At 37.1% G+C, this 21,949-nt stretch overlaps 1 protein-coding gene across 1 annotated transcript in view; it reads right to left on the reverse strand.

Annotated features, from left to right (window-relative positions):
* Positions 1-21,949, reverse strand: part of LOC126474384 (ankyrin-3-like) — a 186,811-nt gene that overhangs the window by 45,474 nt on the left and 119,388 nt on the right. The window contains exons 20-23 of the mRNA XM_050101887.1: positions 14,690-14,707; positions 2,316-2,540; positions 1,381-1,541; positions 77-288 (exon numbers count right to left, since the gene is read on the reverse strand). Coding sequence (XP_049957844.1) covers positions 77-288; positions 1,381-1,541; positions 2,316-2,540; positions 14,690-14,707 — 616 coding nt within the window. The remainder of the gene's footprint in view (positions 1-76; positions 289-1,380; positions 1,542-2,315; positions 2,541-14,689; positions 14,708-21,949) is intronic.

A 21,949-nucleotide genomic window follows, 5' to 3' on the forward strand; every position in this document is an offset into this window, starting at 1 on the left:
GCATGGGATTTTAATTAGTTTTTCGCTGTCAATTTAACGAATTCTGAAAATTTCATCATTGTATTTGTTATCATACCTGAATTCCAACTCTGATCTTTTTGGTAAGGGCATCTTGTGGAAATACTGCTTGTACTTGGGGAACAACACTTGAGGACACCATGCCTCCTTCAGGACCAATAGCATGCACTTCCTGCTTCACTCGAGATACAACAGCAAAGTAATGTGGGAAGTCAACCGTAAGAATACGTGTTATACGATTTGTATGGAGATCTTCAAGTTGGCTCATTTCTGAAACAAGATGTTCATCATATATGTGGTGGGAAAAAGCGACTTCATGATTATAACAGTCATAAAAACAGATCATATTGAAATTTAGAGTCCTTATGATTAAAAAAATATTTTTTTTCCCTCTGAGATCTTGCCTGTGCTACAAGAAAGACAAGAGGAGTATATGTGATTCTTCAGGCCTTCTTGGCATATCTGTGAATTTATGGTTCCCAGCTTGCTGCTGGACTGCTGAACTATGTTACTACATGTACTTGCGAGTGGTAAACCGTACCAAAAACCTGGCGATGTCAAGTAGTTGCCTTGAGGAAATTTACACAATGTGACCTGCAGCAGGTCTGAGAACTATTTATTCAAGAAGAACATTAATGACTTATTAGCAAAAGAAGAAAAAGTTTAAAAATTAATTTCATCTCATTACTGTATTCCTGTTTTAATTAATTTGTTTATTTTTAGGGAAATATATATTTCACAGTCTCTGCACTACTAATAAGGGTAAAAGCAGTTAGTGAAATAATTCTTGATTGTTTTGTTGATAATACAGTGTCTTTTCCATTCAGCAACGAAAATATCAATAAGCAAATCAGTAATCAAAACAGAGAATATACAGCTGGAGGAAAAATTGACACTACATTACTCTCCCTAAGTATACCACCTTCTACATGCCTAATCCCCTAGCTAGATGTTTAACTCCATAAAGTCCTGCTGTTTTTCATTGTTACACACCCACCTCCATCGATATTTACATTCACATCATATTTTATATGCATAACACACTATTGATTTTTCTTCCCTTTTCCAAATATTTGTTCCTCAAGGGCTGCATTTTACATTTTTTCTTGATGCTTGTTTAGGTATGGCTGAAATGAGTCTGGTACTGATCACTAACATTTGTGCATTTCTTGCATGCCACCAATTTTGCCTCTGCCTTGCAGATTCCACCCTGAGGAATGTTCTCCTGTTTGCTGAGTAAATAAGTTACTTTATGTCTTTCACTTTACAGAGTCCTCTCACAAATGAACTTACTACTTAGCATTATAGCAAGGCATTGTTTAATCTTTCTTATACTTTCACTTTGCAGCAGAGTATACTTGCCTTCTCCTTCAAAACTTTCATTTAAAACATCCTGAACAGCTTCTTCACTCGCTTCAAGTGTGTGCTCCCTCCATGTATCTCCATTGTCAGAACGCAGAATTATAATCTCACGTTCTTTGCCTCGAAGTGAGGCAAAGTGAGGAACTTCTATAATCACTGGTCTGAATACATACAAAAAAGATGTGTTAGACAATAACTTATGATGACAATAATAAAATACAGCTCTTAGTATGCCTGACCAAGCAGCACTTTGGATGGAAAAAGGCAAAATAATTTATGTATTCCAAATAAAATGAAAATGAAACATTACATTTAGTCCCATTACAGTACACATTATTCATGCTCAAAAGTATGGGTTACAAAGAATAAAATAATTGTTTCCAACCACAGTTTGCTTGATCAGACTACACGCCACACTGATCACATGTTCATAACAGCTTCTGTATAGTCAGATGTTTGGCAGTTTATAATTGAACTAAATTATATGATTGTTCAACAGCAGTACCTTGAAAAGACAAATATACCTATTTAGGGCACAGAGGAATTATGAGTGGTGATTAAGAATTAAAGCTAGATATTTTTTAATCATCATCCATTTTCTGCAAAGGAAATTTGAAAATTTTCAGAACTACTAAATGTCTGCTGCTACCGTTGTGAACTTTGAAAAACATAAAAAGATATAAAGTTAAACTATAGCATTCCACAATCTGAGGCTTGTATATGCACATATAACTATAATAATTTAATCAAATTTGTCAGCTTCAATTTCATACTGTTTATAGGATTTAAAAGTGGAATTCAAATCTATCTGTTACAAATAAGTTTCCTTCCTGAAGGAATGCAATTGACACCAGCAAGCAAAGATAAAAAAAATTGTCATAAAGTAGATGACAAATCTAATCTAACACTGCAGTTACAGAATAGTGGGAACTTACCCAAGGAATTTCGCTCCAACAGGTCCTAATTCAAGGATTCTGCTAGCAAGTGCCTCACCTTCCATTAAGGGAGGTGGATTTGATAACCTGTCCCTGCGGAGATAGCGGCATGTGATGCGCATTGGCATTGCTGCTTTACGTGGAGGAACAATTACACGCACTCCGGAATGTCTGCATCCACGCATTGCACCCCCACGAGCATCCACCAAGAAGCTCACGAGAAAACTATCAAAACAAGTAAAACTTTTAGAAATATAAATTCATTATCAACTGATCAAAAGAAGTCAGTACTTTTAATACTCTGGGACATACTAATATCAAAATACATTATTTTATGAGCATATTTGTGCACTCTCTGTCTCTCTCTCTCTCTCTCTCTCTCTCTCTCTCTCTCTCTCACCACACACACACACACACACACACACACACACACACATAGTGGCAACAAAATATCACAAAATAGGTATGTAGCAAGAACTTTCAATCAACCACAATGCATAGACAAAATCCAAGTACAGAAGATCAATCTTTTTGTGTAGCAAAGTTGAAGTGCAAAACATATAAATAACAGTTATAGCACATAGGTTAGCCTCCAGGCTCTCTTCCCCTTTGAAGTAATGCCAGTAACCTGCCACTTCTAATGGGGAAAAATGGAGTTAGTTTTTCTCTCTTCACATTGAATAAAATTCTCAAGGCACTATGGGCATACTACAAGATGTCCACTGTCAGAAGGGTGAGGGATATGGCAAGAGGTAACCGCCCTTTGCTCTTGTGCAGTCTGAGGAGTGAAGTCCTTATGACGAACTTTAGCCATATCCTATTAGTGTGTCAAGCAGACTCATGGTGGTAGTTCAACCTGTAAACTCTGTGTTGATGACATGCTATCAGGTTGCTAAGATTTCTCATGACATGGTATAGTATACAGGGTGGAGAAAAATTGTGTCATGCAATTTTAACCCTGGATAGCTGACGCCAGTAGGAACCAAAACTACTAATGTTGTGCAGGTCGACAACACACCATTTTTAAACTATGGAAATTTGGCACCACGGACTCTGATTGACCATGGGATTGCCCTGTTTCCATTAGTCTGTTGATGGGCAGTGCTATGGCTGTTGGTTCACAGATACAAACATCCCTAGCCCCGTCACTGTCCCAAAGTGATATGCGCGTGTGTCAAATAGGTCTCGCTGTTTGCCTCCAGCTCACACATAAGCTTAGCTTCAGAGCACGTACACGTCACCAGCACTTTAGTCATACAGTACGGATGGCAGTACAGTATTCGTTTGAAGAACAACAAGATATGGTTTTTGTTTATGGACTAGCTGACAGTAACATGCATGAAGCTCGATGATTGTATGATGAACGGTATCCAGCAAGACCCACCCACACCCGCGAACATTTACACAATTCACTGGCAACTTGGTGAAACAGGCTCATTAGGGGGATATCATGGTGATGCTTGAAAACATGACAGGATGCTGCATTTGAAGAGAATGTTCTCAAGCGCTTCGAGGAAGCACCTACGACAAGTACTCAAGCCGCTGAACATGACCTGGGGTCACTCATTGCTTAGTCTGGGAGGTTTTGAGGGATGACAGCTAGCATCCACTTATTTTCCACCCTGTACAAGACTTAAATCCTGTGAGGAACTATGAACACAGGCTAGGGTTTTGCTGGTGGTTTCTGTGACATGTTGCACGAAATCCTGACTTCCCCACTATTGTGTTGTTTACCGACGAGTGCACCTTCCACATGGATGGCCTTTACAACACTCAAAATGTTCATTATCGGGCAAAGGGAAATACTCATGCCACGTACGTCTACGGACACCAGAAACAACTTTTGTTCAAAATTTGAGCATGCATTGTGGGTGACCACCTGATTGAGGGCTGGTCTGTCTACCTCCTTGACTTACCGGGGCAAATTACCTTCACTTTTTGCAACAAACTCTAGCTGGCTTGCTGGAAGATGTTCCCCTGGACATATGGCTATGCATGTGGTTGCAGTGTGATGGGGCGCCCGTACATAACAGTTGTGCTCTGTGTGGATATTTAAATGAACTTTTGGACAGCCTGGTAATTGGCAGAGGTGCTCATAGGATATGGCCCCCATGATCACCAGACCTCACGCGATCGGATTTTTTTCCTATGTGGATTCTTCAAGCTTCCAGTTCACCCACCTGGACGCAAACCACCTCAAAACAAAGAGGAATTAATGTATTTCATTCAACATGCTGCCAATCACATCAGGACAATGCCAGGGATCTTTGAAAGAGTTCAGAAAAACACCATTTGATGTTACCACACTCACATCGCATCAGAGGATCACCAGTTCAGGCACCTGCTTAAACTAAACAATGTCCTAGCTATAGAAAAGGCCCTTTTCATGACTAACACAATTTGTAAAAGACTTTCTGTATGCAAACTAACATCTGTTGACAGGTTTGTTCCTGGTATGTCTTATCATGAAATTACAATGGATGTGTCGGGACCCCAGCGGATTCGCCCCCAGGCCCCCAGAGTCGAAGGCTGGCGCACTACCACCGAACATGCAGGCTGCCTTGGATACATTGCAATCTCCGGCAGGCAAAGCATTCACACTCATGTGTTGCCACGAGAAAACTATCAAAACAAGTAAAACTTTTAGTAATATAAATTCATTATCAATTGATCAAAAGAAGTCAGTACTTTTAATGCTCTGGGACATACTAATGTCAAAATACATTATTTTATGAGCATATTTGTGCGGTCTCTCTCTCTCTCTCTCTCTCTCTCTCTCTCTCTCTCTCTCTCTCTCTCTCTCTCTCTCTCTCTCACACACACACACACACACACAGGGATGGAGAGAGAGAGAGAGTGTGTGGCACCAAGTTTGTGTAGTTTAAAAATTGTGCACAGTGTAATTAGTAGAGGTTCCTATTGGCATCAGCTATCCAGGGTTAAAATTTCGTGTCAGTTTTTCTCCACCCTGTATTTACTTTATATGTCACATACACTGTCAGTACTTACGGTTAATTTTGGAATATCAGATAGCACAATACAGCATGACTATTATCCTTCAGTATGAATTTTATGAGGCTTTTGTTGAAACAAAATAGAGAGGAAATCAACTTTATTTAGGAAAAACATTGTTTCCAGACTAGATGGAAATAATGTTATTTTCGCTCTTCCACTGATTTCTGCTGCAGTTTGTCTTTGACGTGAACATATTCAAGTTCAGCATAATAGTGCAGTATTTACATCAGGGACATGTTAATATATACTATGTGATCAAAAGTATACGGACACCTGACTGAAAATGACTTACAAGTTCGTGGCGCCGTCCATCGGTAATGCTGGAATTCAATATGGTTTTGGCCCACCCTTAGCCCCGATGACAGCTTCCACTCTCACAGGCATTCATTGAATCAGGTGCTCGAAGGTTTCATGGGGAGTGGCAGCCAATTCTTCATGGAATGCCGCACTGAGGAGAGGTATCGATGTCGGTCTGTGAAGCCTGGCATGAAGTTGGCATTCCAAAACATCCCAAAGATTTTCTATAGGATTCATGTCAGGACTCTGTGCAGGCCAGTCCATTATAAGGATGTTATTGTTGTGTAAACACTCCAGCACAGGCCATGCATTATGAACAGGTGTTTGATCATGCTGAAAGATGCAATCGCCTTCTCCAAGTTGCTCTTCAACAATGGTAAGCAATAAGGTGCTTAAAATATCAATGTAGGCCTGTGCTGTGATAGTGCCATGAAAACAACAAGGGTGCAAGCCGCCCTCCATAAAAAACACGACCACACCCTAATACCACCGTCTCCGAATTTTACTGTTGGCACTACACATGCTGGCAGATGACGTTACCAGGCATTCGCCATACCCACACCCTGCCATCGGATCACCACATTGTGTGCCTGATTCGTCACTCCACACAACATTTTTCCACTGTTCAATCGTCCAATGTTTAGGTTCCTTACGCCAAGTGAGGCATCATTTGGTATTTACCGGAATGATGTGTGGCTCGTGAGCAGTCACTCAACCATGAAATCCAAGTTTTCTCGCCTCCTGCCAAACTGCCATAGTTCTTGCAGTGGATCCTGATGAAGTTTGGAATTCCTGTGTGATGGTCTGGATAGACGTATGCCTATTACACATTACGACCCTCTTCAACTGTCAGCGCTCTCTGTGAGTCAACAGACAAGGTCGACCTGTATGCTTTTGTGCTGTACGTGTCCCTTCATGTTTCCACTTCACTATCACAACAGAAACAGTGGCCCTAGGGATGTTTAGGAGTGTGGAAATCTTGCGTACAGACGTATGACACAAGTGACACCCAATTACCTGACCACATTCGAAGTCCGTGAGTTCCACAGAGCACCCCATTCTGCTCTCTTACAATGTATAATGACTACTGTGGTCACTGATATGAAGTACATGGCAGTAGGTGGCAGCATAATGCACCTAATACGAAAAACGTATGGTTTTGGGTGTGTTCGGACACTTTTGATCACATAGTGTACATGGATAGAATATCCAGGCCAGTCACATGCACCAAATAAGAGCTGGCCCTGAGCAGCAGCTATGCATATATAAAAGATGAAGAATTACTTAGCTTTCTTGCGAAGTCTTCCTTCAGAGCTAACAAATGCTTGTGCGGTCCCACACTCCTCCAGAACCTATGCACACACACAGCCATTCTTGTTTGGGGAACCACCTTCTTTACAGACATACTGTGAACTATTTTGCCAGTTCCTTTTGTAATATTTTGTCTCCAGCTTTAAACATTTCTATTAAGATGCCACCAACTTCATATTTCAAACAACTTTACAAACCTCATCTGACATTACTTCATCTTTGAATGTTTGTCCAGTTTTCTCTGTATTGTTGGTTACTATGCCATCTGCTATCTTAAAACAAAATATCCACCCAATCTATGTCTGTCTTGTATTCTTCATACTCTTTATTATTTTAATTTGTTTTAATTTACCACATTTTCATTGTATATTCTCACATCACATAAAGTACAGCTGCCAACATGAATAACTTAGGAGTAGTTACCCAAGTGTAGCAAAGCAACTTAAGTTACTCAATAAAGGCAGGTCCTCTGGACCAGACGGCATACCTATTAGGTTTCTTTCTGAGTAAGCTACAAAATAGTTCCATTTTTAGCAATCATATACAACTGCTCTCTCGATGAAAGATCCATATCTAAAGACTGGATAGCTGCACAGGTCACACCAATAAGCAAGAAAGGAAATGGAAGTAATCCCCTGAATTATAAATCCAGATCACTGACAGTGACTCGCAACTGAGTTTTGAGACATGTACTGTATTTGAACACTACAGAATATCTCGAAGAAAACAATCTATTGACACACAGCCACCACAGATTCAGAAAATATCATTCTTGTCAAACACAACTGGCTCTTTATTCACATGAATAATGAGTGCCATCAACAGGAATCCCAGATTGATTCCACATCTGTAAATTTTCGAAAGGCTTTTGACACTGTTCTTCGCAAGCAGCTTCTAATCAAATTGCCTGTGGAGTATTGTCTCAGTTGTGCAACTGGGTTGGTGATTTCCTACCAGAAAATGTCACAGTTTGTAGTAGTTGAAAGGAAGTCATCCAGTGAAACAGAAGTGATATTTGAAATTCCCCAAGGAACAGTTATAAGCCCTCTGTTATACCTAATCTATATAAATGTTTCAGGAGACAATCTGAGCAGCCCTCTTATATTGTTTGCAGATGATGCTGTTGTTCACCATTTAGTAACATCATCAGAAGATCAAAACAAATTACTAAATTGAAAGAAAGGAAGCTTATTTTGTATTATCATGAAACAGGTGAGAGTGTGTCAGGACATTTTTCTGTTCTGGTGAAATCTTTCACAAAATTTCAATCACCCCAAACGTAAAAATCCCACACAGGCATAAATTACCATCATAATAAAATAAGAGAAATCAGAGCTCATTCAGAAGGATTTAGATGTTAATTATTGCCATGTGCTATTCGAGAGGAGTCCATATTTGATTGTTTTTTTCTAGAATATGTTATGGACAAACACACTGTTGTTCTTGACAAATTTCACTAATGTGTTACCTCTATCATTTCGGATATAATTTCTAAGCTTTCTCACTGGGAAATCATTCTTTAGTTTCCATCTTACTTTTGTAGCATTAAAATTGCCATTTGATTCCAATGTAGCATGATTTGCTCATTTATAAGGTTTTATTTTTTTAATTTTTTTCATGTGTCTCGCTACCATGTCTGAGATTCCTTCAATATGTGTAGTACAGCATATCTCCTGTTTTAGCTTTGTTTAGTCTGTTTTTTCCTACCTCATTAGTTCATCTTCATAACTCACTTTTCTGCAGTTTAATGTTCATAAAAAAAAGTAGTATGAGGGTTTCTAAGGTCTATTATATAAACAATTTAGCCACACTTCATGTAGAAAGACACTGCACACATTTCTCATTATCACTGTTTATGTTCTGGCATCTATTTTTTGCTGCTGTTCTTTTTTATTGCCACTTATTCATCTAGCATGGGTCCTTACTTCCGCATCATTACAGTTCAGTATACTATCCCTTCCTACTGCCTAGGGCCCAATTCACACAGAAATGGCATGGCACAGAGACCTGGTGGCAGTTAGTCTGGAGCATGGTGCTGGCATGGCACTAGCAATGTGCACTGAAGTGGTGCTCTCAGATACATGTGGAATGGATCAGAAATGTCATCTTCATCAGATGAAGATATTGATTCACTGGATTTTCTGCAACTCGTAAATGTTCAGCAGCAAAGAAGACACTGCACACATCCATAATGGTTGAAGGGAGGTAAGAAATAGGTACATTCAACATAATGAATGAGCTGAACGTGTATTCCGACTGTTTCCAGAACTTTTACAGAATGTATATTGCATTAGACAAAGTGAAGGGCAGCAATCAGAGAAAATCAGTGAAACTAGGATGTTTTGATAATAATTCGCATTTTTCATGTGGCTTTCATTTGAACGTAAGCCTAAATATTGCAGATTTTGTGAGAGATGTTCAAAATATTAGGAAATTTTTTCCAAAATTTGATCACCTGTATATATTTCACTGCCGTAGAACAGAAATTCCTCATTACAGGGCATAGTTTCCTACCATGTCACAGATATTTTGTCCTTATAGAGAGGAACAGAATATCCTTTCACCCAGAAAACTAGATTCCATTCATTGCCAACACTGAGGACAATGAATTCCTTTTATGAAAGATGGAACCAAAGGATTTAAGGAACCTTAGTGCACTAGACCAAGGATTGCACAGAGGCTCATTTAAAATAACCGAGTATGTCTGCCTACTCAGTTTATCTGACAGCCCTACCATACAAAACAAAAGAAAAAGTTGGAACACTCAGAAACTGTGGATTTGTTAAATAATTGCAAAGAAGCTGAGAGGTACTGGAAAAAGAAATCTGCTGTTAGATTACACTTCAGCTTTTTCCTATCTTGTACGATAAATTTCTGTCAGTAAAAAAAGCCAAGACGACATATGACGGTATATCCCAGCTGACGAATGAAATTTTTATGATCAAGTACCACAGGAATAGTAGATTTGCATGTCTGTCTGGCAAAATCCATTGACTGATAACAGATAATGTGATGCTGATTGTACATGTTTAGTCTAATTGCAACAGGAATAGTATTAAATTTTTCTGTATCTTCTGCTACTGCTAGTGCAGATTTGTATTGCAATTAGCATTGTGTGTTTCACCCCATGTTGTTGGACTTTTTCAAAATAAGAAAGACGGTCAAACCAGTGTTTCAGCACACAACACTGTAACTGTACACATTCAAGAGATAACATAAATAATTGCATAATAACTGTTACAAAAATATGCAAAATGGCATTTCACTTCATTTGCACTGCCTGCATCATGTACGCCCAAACCAGTAAGTTCAAAATTGGTAAGCAAAAAGGTAAGCATTAAACACCCAGAACTCAGTATACTTTAGTTTTATCAGTAGCTAAATCCCATTTCGTAATCATTGTTCACTGGAAAACACATCGTTTGTTCAACAAAATGTAAACAAAAACAGTTATTAAATGTTTTGTAAATGAAACTGTTAGTGTGTGTATACAGTATATAGCTAACTCTGCTGCTCAGTCTGCAATTGTCTACCTCTAGTTTCAAAATGAGAGTAACTCTTAATGCAATGTTAACTCAAAATGTGATTGTAGCTGACTTCATAAACCACATATGAAAGAGAAACAAAACCAGAAATCTCCACAGCATGCGGCGATTTTGTGTTGTAGCTCATCGGACTGAAACATCAAAATATATCACTCATTTACTCAGTATGGAAAGAAGTATTACTCTCCTTCCATCATTAAAAACAATTTTGATATGTTAGATATATTTTGCATGCAACTATTTATGGCCTAAACCCCAGCAAATGTAAGCTGGTCAGTGAGTACATTTTTCACTGCAGACTTTTCAAACTAAGTCTGGTGGTTCACATATTTGCGAAGTATCACAGTAACTATGGACAATAATGAAAATAAAAGCAGTTCACTATCAAGTTGTCAGACTATAAGATGTGGAAAAACTGGCATCTTTTACGGGGTACTTTCCTCAAAATTGAATGAGAAAGACTGCATAGCAGAGAAAAAGTGCAAATCCTAAACAGTGGTTTTTAATTTTTTACTTATAAGTAAAAAGTTCACTGAGAAACTATCTACAGAGACAAATGTAACTTTTCTCTATCTCCACAAAACAATTTTTTGGGTATATTGGATGACAATTCGATCCCACAGCTTTACTTCTGATGGTACCTCATTTTTTGTGGACGTAAAGCTGTGAGAGTGAGTTGTGAGTAGTGCTTGGAAAGCCAAAGGTTCCAGGTTTGAGTCAGCCCTGCACACAGTTTTAGTACGCCAGGATGTTTCAATTCAATACAGTTTTTAGGCAGGTATTATTAGCAACCATTACATGGAAAATGTATTATTCAGGGACGCTTTAATGGATTAACATTAGAATTCCCACAAAACAGATTGCCTCTTATGCTAGAAGATGTACACTGGTAGTACGACAGATAATGTGGTTGTTTCGTGCTGGAACACCAGTCAATACCATATTACTGCTCACAAAGAACTCAACAAAAATCTTCTCAGAAGATGGTCAGAAGAAGGACTAATTTTGTGGCCCATCTGATCACTGAATTTCACACCTTCACTTTTCCTTGTGAAGGCTACCAAAAGGTCCATGTATAAGGATTCAGAGTCAACAGGCACCACTTGAGCAACATGTGCATGCTGGAAGCATTCCATTTATTTCTGTCCCTGTCTCACTTCCCCTTTAAGCCTTTATTCTAAGCAACCTTTTGGCATCTTTCATAATTACAGTCTTCCCATATTTCCACCCTCTTCCACCTGTGACACCACTCTTTGGCCTGTACCATCGATAAAATTATTACATCGGAGGTTTGATATACCTTTAAACTTATAATTCTGAACTAGACAAAGAGTTGAAAAACTTATCAAGAAATCAGAACTACATCTTTTACTATATTGAAAAGATGACTTATGTTTTAAAAATACAGAAAGAGGGAAGGGGAGAAAAACTCATGGAAACGAACATAGCAGTTATGCTTGCTGTAATTCTTCTTTTTCTTTTTTGATTATTACAGAAAATGTGTTAAGCAATATAGAAGATAAAAGAGGAAATCCACAAATAATACTTGGACTGGATGTTGTTTGACTTGCATGACAGCTGCCTTCATTCAGATTTCCTACTGGCTTCACCAACCTAATCTAGAAAAATGTTGAGAGATATCCAAAACCACCAAGTTCCTCCATGATTCATATAATTCCTAAACTTACCGCAATTTCTCTAGAGACTGCACAATAAACAGGATACATGATTTATTCCTATTTTAGCTGATTACTACAGTATATACTGAAATGCTCTATATATCCCAAGCCAAATCATATCATTGGTTTAGAGGTGGGAAGTCCTGGTCATTGAAACTAAATATTTCGAGGTGCTGTATATAATATCTTTCTTTTCCCCCAGAATTTTAACTGTAATCTGCATTGAGTAATGGCACCATAGTCAGAAATTAATGTTCTTACTAACTGAAATGTTAGTTAGAAAGTGCAATGTAATTCATATCTAAGTGAGAGTTAAACAGGCAGCACATTACAATGCAGCAATTTATGACTAGTAATGCCTGACAGACATGACTCATGAAAGGCAAGCCTATGTGATTGTTTAATACTTTCACATTCTGCTTTTTAACAGAAGTTTGAGGATTACAGCTTGTGTTTAAAAGATTTCATGCATTTTCATTTCAAAGTTATAACAATACGTAGAACGAAAATTATTATTGATCTTTGGAAACTGATTCATTTTTCAGAAACTTATGAATGAACTGATTTTTTCTGATATAAATCACTTGCTGTACACAAGTAACTACTACTACATTCCAACACATGCAAGGAAGAGATTATTATAATTTTCTGAATATAAACTGAAGAATGTAATAACAAAACATAACAAAGCTCTGAACTCTTATTCTACAATAAACAATTCCTTTCTCACAAATTCATAAATTTTACTATAGGAGCTGTCAGTGTGCATCAATATCACTGAAAGGTACAACATTTTCTTAAATTCATAAAGTACATGCTACACTGATAAAATGGATAACATAAACAATATAAATAATCAGTTAAGTGACGTCCTTGAAAATCAAGCAAGACTAAATTGAAATTGAAAGATGAGGCATATTCCTCAAGCTCTGATGACTGATATCTACAATACATAAAAAAAATTGAAACAGCATACAAGTTTCTAATTACTTACATTCCAACAACATTTACTTTCACCAAAACAAAATAAATGAGTACTGCTACAACAGAACCCTCAGAGCTTTACCAAATGATTCCTAATTTTATGTTGTAATCTCATTTGTCTGTTCCTGCCCAGAATGCATGAGGGGTTGTGGGGATGGCGATTATTTGTCTGCTGTTTGTTCTGATGTTTTTCATATCTTTAAAAGCTGATTCACCTAACAAAGCCATAAAAAAAACATAATTACCACTTAAACTGGTAGAATGCTTTGAAATGGATGCTTTGTAATTTTGAAAAGATTTTCTTCTGTAAGATATGTGGTACAACACACTGATTTTAGAGTCAATAAACAGAAAAGATATCCCTGCTTTCAGCCCTACTACATAAAGGGCAGTAGAATGACGTTTGTAGCTCATGTGTCACAAATTCATTGACCAACACGGTGATATATGCAGAACTGCATTTCCAGTGTGGAAAAATCTACTAGTTTTCTAAACATGCAAATGTCATCAATGACAATTTGATTACAGTATTTTTGACTTGTTTAAACACCCAAATTTTGTTTCCGTCTCCAAATTAAAATACAGGGTGAAAATTCAACTGCAGCAAGATTTATGCCCAATTCTGTACAAGCATCATGCACTTGAAACTCAATGCAGTTTTCACTTTTCAGCTGTTTTTCATTAAATCAGTCAACTACTTCATGAGCCCTTGGTGTTCAATGAAATGAGTTATTTATTTATTTTTTTTTAATTTTAAGATCAAAGGCACTACCTGAGGCTTAGTCAATTGTGGAATGTTTCTATCATTCTTAACTTATTTTTCTTCCTCTTATTGTTACTGTCTTAAACCTCTGCTTGTTGTGCCCTCTTTCATGCATCTGTGTTAAATTTCTTGATTTCATCACTGTTCTCTCCATAGTTTTATGGTATACCTAGTGATCGTTTACTGATGTGATGATGCTGCTTTATTAATTTTGGTATTTGATCATCTCTCATTCTTTAGACAAAAAGTGTAATCAGTAATTTTCACAGTGATTATCGTCAATGTTACCATAATATGGCATATGACATATGACATTTCTAAATAATGCTCATTGTTATTTTCAGGAAATTACCTGATGTGTTCTCCACTATTTCAGGTTTCATTTGCACAAACATTCTCTTTTTTGCTTCATGAGTGCACAGACATCTTTCCCTTTAATCCCATTCTCTTGTAACAAACAGTCATACAGTTGTGTTCTATTCTGAACACGCCCACTAGTACCTAATGAATGAAGTTATCCAGTGTATCACTACATCCATTTGTCTTATCCCAACAAAAACACACAGAATTTCATAAGCAAATTTCCTGTAGGACTGTTATGAATAAATTTTCAAATATTCTGTTGCTTGGGCTTTATTAAAGTCTCAAAGCTCATGAACCACTCAAAACATTTTCTATAATACAAGATAACAGAATGACGTGCAATGTGATTTATTGCCACCACAAACAGCATGCAAACACCAACATTCCTTGATGTAAAACACATAGTTTTGCACTTACTTTCTCCAATGGGGAATGCTGTTTCACCAAACAAACAAAAAATCAAAGAAAAATGTTAGTCAGTTTCTAAGTGTATTTTTACTATTCTATAATTTATAAACATATAAAAACTCACAATCTGTCATGCCCTCTTTGTTAATTAAACACTACACTGATAGGAATTCCACACAAACAGTTAGATACAATGTATAATGTAAACTACAGCTAACTGTGATAAGTGATATGTGTTTATTTGAGACCCATGCCCATTAATAGGAAACACACCATTTTTCCTCCCTCATACATGCTTGTATTAATTTGACCACTTTGCCATTGTCGGCTTCTCCCCAGTTTCCGACTTAAATTTAAAGCAGGTGTACATCTGATGCAAAATCTTTATAATTAAAATTCACAGTGTTATAAGGAGGTGATAGGACCTTTAATGTAAATCTATGTAACATAAATATCATTAAAATACATGTATGAAACTAATCCCATAACTCATAAGTAATGAATCAAATAACAAACATGGGAAGTCCAGTTGAGAACATCAACAGTATTATGAAATTGATACATTGAAAGATGAAAAGGTTGAGTTACAGACATGTACAATGAAAAGACTGTCATGCATTTACCTTTCGGCCAAAGCCTACTTATAAAAGAAAACACTCACAATCATTCAAGCAAAGGCACCTCAAGCACACTCAGGTGTTGTGGAGGTGTGGTGTTCCATCACCACACCTACCTCCATAACATCCTGGTCCATCCCTATGCCACTCCTAACCTCGGCCCCTTGACAAAGGGGTCATATATCTGTGGAAAACCCAGGTGCAAGGCCTGTCCACTCCATACAGCCAGCACTTCCTACTCTAGTCCTGTCACAGGCTTATCCTACCCCACCAGACGCTGGGCCACTGGTGAAAGCAGCCATGTCATATACCAGCTCTGCTGCAATCATTGCACATCTGTCCACATGGATGAATGGCTATTGCCAAACTGTGGCCAGGAAAAAAGTGGATAACACTATGACACAAAATGCAGCTTAAAATAACATGCTTGGCTTCAATGACTGCTTTACAATCTGAGCCATCTGTGTTCTCCCTTCCACACAAGCTTTTCTGAACTGTGCAGAAGGGAGTTATAGGACACATTCTCCACTCCCAAAACCATCCCGGCTTCAACCAACAGTAACTTATTGTTCATACAATCTCTATCCAACACTTTTTGCCCCCTCTATCCTAAACCACCTCCCAATTCAAGTCCTCTCACTGGTACTGTGCACCACTTTTTTCACTCTTTTCCCCTTCTCTGCCCCTCTCCTTTTCTGCTCTCAAGCCTCCCACCCCCACAGCCTCCCAATGCTGTGCCTGGCAACTCTGTCCTTCTGCAATCTAGCCCTGCACAGTCTGCCAGATAGTGCTCTCCCCCCCTCCTACCATTTCCTACTATTCCTTCTCCTTTCGCCCCACCCATGACTGTGCTTTTCTTCAATGCAACTGTTGCATTCCAACCATAGTGGTGGGAGATAGTGCTGATATATGTGTGTGTGAGGTGCATTTGCTTGGGTGGATGTATGTGTGAGGTGCACTTGCTTGGGTGGATATGTGTGTGTGTTTTCTTTCCTGAAGAAACTTTGGCTGAAAGCCAAGTGTGTAACAGTCTTTCATTGCAGCTGTTTGCAACTCAATAGCTCATCTTTAACAGTGAGTTACAACCTATCCTTTTCAGAATGTTGTCAATCAAATAATAAAAATTTCAAAAACACAGTAAATTTTATGCTCAAATTTCAAACAGAATTCTAATTTCAATATTTTCTGTCATAATACATGTTCTCTCCAAAATATTTTCATTTTGTAAAAAACAACTGCAGATATTAGATAGGCAACATACGAGCCTAGTAACAACAGATGCCAAATTTTGACAATAAAACAATTTAGTTGCTGAAATACATGAGCACTGTGTTTCACATCTGAGGACTACTTCATTAGACAGTGCAAGAACACAACAGATATGCCAACAAATACTAGGGGGAGACAGAATAAGTAATTATCCATCACAGAGAACCTAACTCTCAGAATTTCAACAGTCCATGTTCCAAGAGGGATTACATGCCATGCTACTTCCTCAAACATACATTTCATATAATGACCACAATGGTACAATTACTGAAATTCGTGCTTTATAGAGAGGTATCAAGATTCTTTTACGAGTGTCCCATGGGACTGAAAAAGGAAAATTGATTTTGGTGCACTATGTAGTGCATGCTACACATCATTATAGCCCAAAGCATATACACATAGGTATTTGTAAGTATAATCAAGTCTGTGCACTGAAGTACTCAGAACTCAGTTCTTCATCACTGAATCGCAGAAGTAATGTATATTTAAATCTTCAACACTATCATTCAGTATTCTGCAGAAGTGCGATTTGGCTGGCTGGCAGTTCTATTGTGGAGAAAAACGTTCAAAAACAGCAGTGTACCATATGTCACTGTGAGCTCATCACCATGCCATCCAAGTCATAATATCACACACTGGTTGCTCTGCAGTATAATATGTTGACACACGAAATATTTTCCAAGTTGTGAGGCTTACACATTACCAAGTCTCAGTTTACCTAAAATCTCTTAATCTTGTAATTTCATCCATTCACATATCCCTGCAATATACCTTCTGTATGCACAATTCTGTAGAAACAACAGTTTCTTTGTAAGTTTCTTTCAAAGAGAGTTAATGAGATGCTTTGGAACATGAAACAGTGCACATATTCAAACATTCACTGCAAAATGATTAGTACCAAATACACATTTCTGAAAGTCACAAAAGAATTTTACAGATTTCTGCTATAAAGTAAATTTAAGAACACTTATATAAAATACGTTAATAACAAAAAGCATTGTATAATGAAATACATTAGTCTATTGGGCCTTTGTGTCAAAGCACTTACTCATTCCTGAGAAGACAGAGAAGAAGAAAGTGCATAACTTTCATCAACAAAATAACTCTGCAGTCTTCTGTAAAGATGGAGGGAAAGAAGTTAAAACTGTACGGGTATGGCAGAAAAACATTTTATCCTATTTCTTATTGTTCCTAGACTTGTCTTGCAGATACAGTACACTAGGTCCTGACTTATGGCAAAATTATAAATAACAGTTCGATCCTTACAAGAAATATCTCACATACATAGAACAATCTGTGATGGCTATTGCATTTGCAAGGATTTAATATTCTGACACAAATACCTTTTCATTACTGTTGCAACTAAATTTCAAAATAAAAATATGATCACCATAAGTATATAATTTTATTTAAAGCAAAATATGGCCACAGCTCAGCTGTACAGTTTATAAATCTAAACACTGAATATTTTTATGGCAAGGAAAACACAATTATATGAATCTCTAGTCAATGAAATACCTTTCACGCCACATCGCTGCTGATAATGGAATTGGTCCAAGGCAAGCCAAAGAATCATCAAGTCTGTTTAAAATGATGCTGCACAAGATGAAGGGAAAAAAAAATCATGTGGTATTAAAACTGCCTGATATTTGAGTAAGTCTGTGAGTGGCATGCTTCCAGGCAACAGGCAGGTGCAGAACAAAAATTATACGATTTGCAAACATGATGCAGTTGCTTAAAATCTTTCCAAGTAACACTATTGGTTGAGCATGCTTGACACTTCCATATTGTAAATACAGTAATTCCAAAATCATAGTTTGTGTATTAATTTAAAGGATAAATTTATAACAGAACCGCACAAAAATAACTTGGTGTGATACGTAAATTACAATACACGTCATGCTTTTGTTAAAGAGGTCTTTGTTTGCATTTCAGGCTCACACTGCAACATACAGTGTCCAATAACAGTTACTTAGCAATGTTTAGAAATATGTACAACTGAGTCATGGCATTCAGTAAACAGTAACACTTATTATCCTTGCAATTACAGTACACAAGAAGTAGTTTTACAGCAAGACATGTTTACTTGACATGCATGACAGGGTGTGAGTCACACACACCAATGTTAGTTGGTATAAACAGAAAATTAAATAGAGCACAATAAATATTTGACAATTATAATTTACATATTATTGTAGATTTATATTAATACAATGATCTTATTTTCTTTAAGGATATCATATGATGGAACAATGATTTCCTGTAAGTTTTAGCTGATAAACAGTGGATTTCAGTATTAAAGAGTTTGAGGAAGTGTGCTCATAAAAAATTGATTATTTTTCCAGATGACTTCCAAGTTAAGAATATACTAAAATAAGTTACAAAAGTTCATAATACTAACTTCTCTGTGCAGTCACACAGAAAAAAAATCATCAAATATACCTCATACAAAATAAGGTCTATCTCACACACACACACACACACACACACACACACACACACACACACACACACACATATATACAGACACAAGTGGTGGCCTGGTTTGAGCACTGTAATCCTTATGAGTATACTGCCAAAATTTTCTCGGGCTTCCAGCCATGTCCAGTGGTCGATATCTTATGACTATAGATTGATCAAATTCAATAAACATTTATGTTCGGCAATTAATAATCTCTCTTCTAAGAGTATAATGATGGGATTCCCACAAGACTTGATTTGTGGACCAGACTATAACAATTACACATAATGAGAGAAGCAACAGATATGATAACAGCAGCAGATAATATTTCAATTGTGATGTCTGGAGAACCTCTTCATGCTATATACATAAGTGATAATGCTTCAATTACTGCTTTTGATGAACAGTGAAATAACTTTAAACTGAATGAGAAACACAAACATCTCTTTAAAAGGAGGGGGAAAATAGATGGCACGTTGATACGAAATAAAGTAGCCAAAGTAAGAATTAAAATTAAAAGAATAAAATGTATTATATAGAACTACCATACAGACTACTTAGCACCTCACTGCATTTACAAGCAATATAACAAATTCTGTTCTGTCACAAACAGCACAGGAATGGTAATGGACAGCATCTTGAAAAGAGGTTACAAGATGTACATCAACAAAAATAAAACAAGATTAATGGAATGTAGTCAGGTTAAATCAGGGGATGCTGAGGGAATTAGTTTTTGAATTGAGAGTATTGAAAGTAATAGTTGTGTTTTGGTATTTGGGTAGCAAAATAATGAATGACAGCTGAAGAAGAGACAATAAAAAATATAGACTGGCATAATAAAACAAGCATTTCTGAAGAAGAAGAGTATGTTAACATTAAACATAAATTTAAGTGTGAAAAGTCTTTTTCTGGAGGTATTTATCTGAAGTGTTGTCTGAATGTGGTGTCATAGAAGAATGCTGAAGGTTCGATGGGTAAACTGAGTAAGAGTAAATAATGACGGTGTACTGAATAGCACTGGAGAGAAAAGAAATGCATGATGCAACCGGCCTAAAAGAAGAGATTGGTTAATAGAACGCATCCTGTTGAATCAAGGAAATGTCAGTTTTGAAATGTACATAACTATGGCAGGTTAAGTAGTAGGGGGAAACCAAGGTTTGATTATAGTAAGCAGGTTGAAATGAATGTACGCTGCAGCAGTTACGCTGAGATGAAGAGATTTGCACTAGATGGACTGGCAGAAAAAGCTGCATCAAACCATTCTAAGGACTGAAGACTACAAAACCACAAGAAATTCTCATACATGATAGTAAGAACCCCTTAAAAAATGTTGAGTTATTCAATCAGTTGTGGGGTGTTAAGTTATGAGTGGTTCACAGGTATCCCCTAATGGAGCCAGAACAATGTATAAAAATTGAGCAGTGAAACAACCTTCAATGACTGACACATATCTTGGGAATATTTTCTAGAATATGCTGTGGTCATTCTGATCATGTTCACTATATCTGGAAACAAAAAGTCAGTAAACAGTAAAGGATACGAAAAAAGATAAACATAATTAATTCACTCATTCACTCAATATGTTCCACAGGTACAACTAAGAAGGATAATCTTTATGGGTGAGGTGCGAGTCAAGATATAATTCAACAAAATACACTGTACTAACAACTAACTATCCTTGTACTTCCTTAGGACTATCTGTCATTATATCAGCTAAATTAAAAAGAAAATTAAAAAGAAAACTGTCATTTTAAAAAAGCTGCCGCTTCCTCAGCAATGTTCAATATCTACTGTTTACCTCCTTTTGGTATCATAATATTTACTTGATTGCATTGGTATTTTTCAAATGAAATAGTTACTTACATCTAGACTGACCAGCATGAAAAGCACAACACTTCAATTTCTGCATTTTTTATTTTAAATTTTAGCTGCTATTATAGTGAATAATGTTTTATTCATCTCATAAGATAGAATTTCTAATCATATGATTAGTGTACAGGAGACACATAAAAAAATGGATCACATAACTTAGGCCTCATTGGTACAAAGAATTTTAATATTAATATAAACTTTTATTTTTCTTCCCTCCCTTTTGTGAAGGACAGCTACATTTACAAACAAGACTATATGTAAATTTATCCTGCTCAAATGTTCAGTTCATCCCTCATGAACTCCTCAATAGTGTAGTAGCAGCATTTGACAAGTATATCATATAGCTTTGTTTTCAGTATCTCTAGGTTCATACTCAGAACATTCTTTCCTTTTAGCTTGTTATGAATTTTCATTGCAATATACTGAGGAGACTGCGCATATACCAGGTGATCAAAAAGTCAGTGTAAATTTGAAAACTTAATAAACCACAGAATAATGTAGATAGAGAGGTAAAAATTGACACACATGCTTGGAATGACATGGGGTTTTATTAGAACCAAAAAATAAACAAAGTTCACAAAATGTCTGACAGATGGCGCTGGACAGCAAAACGTCAGTCACTGCTACTGTGACGGGTGAGAGGTACACCAATATGTTACAGAATCACATCATCCCCAGCATGGCTGATAAACACCTGCTGGAATGTACGATGTTTATGCAGGATGGCGCTCCACCCCATATTGCTAGATTTGTGAAAGATCTCTTGCGCGCGCTGTTTGGTGATGATCGTGTGCTCAACCGTCACTTTCGTCATGCTTGGCCTCCCAGGTCCCCAGACCTCAGTCTGTGCGATTATTGGCTTTGGGGTTACGTGAAGTCGCAAGTGTATCGTGATCGACCGACATCCGACGCCAATGCCTCACCATAACTCCGGACATGCTTTACAGTGCTGTTCACAACATTATTCCTTGACTACAGTTATTGTTGAGGAATGATGGTGACATATTGAGCTTTTCCTGTAAAGAACATCATCTTTGCTTTGTCTTACTT

This window comes from Schistocerca serialis, chromosome 1, assembly GCF_023864345.2.
Source record: "Schistocerca serialis cubense isolate TAMUIC-IGC-003099 chromosome 1, iqSchSeri2.2, whole genome shotgun sequence".
In the NCBI taxonomy this organism is placed as follows: domain Eukaryota; kingdom Metazoa; phylum Arthropoda; class Insecta; order Orthoptera; family Acrididae; genus Schistocerca; species Schistocerca serialis.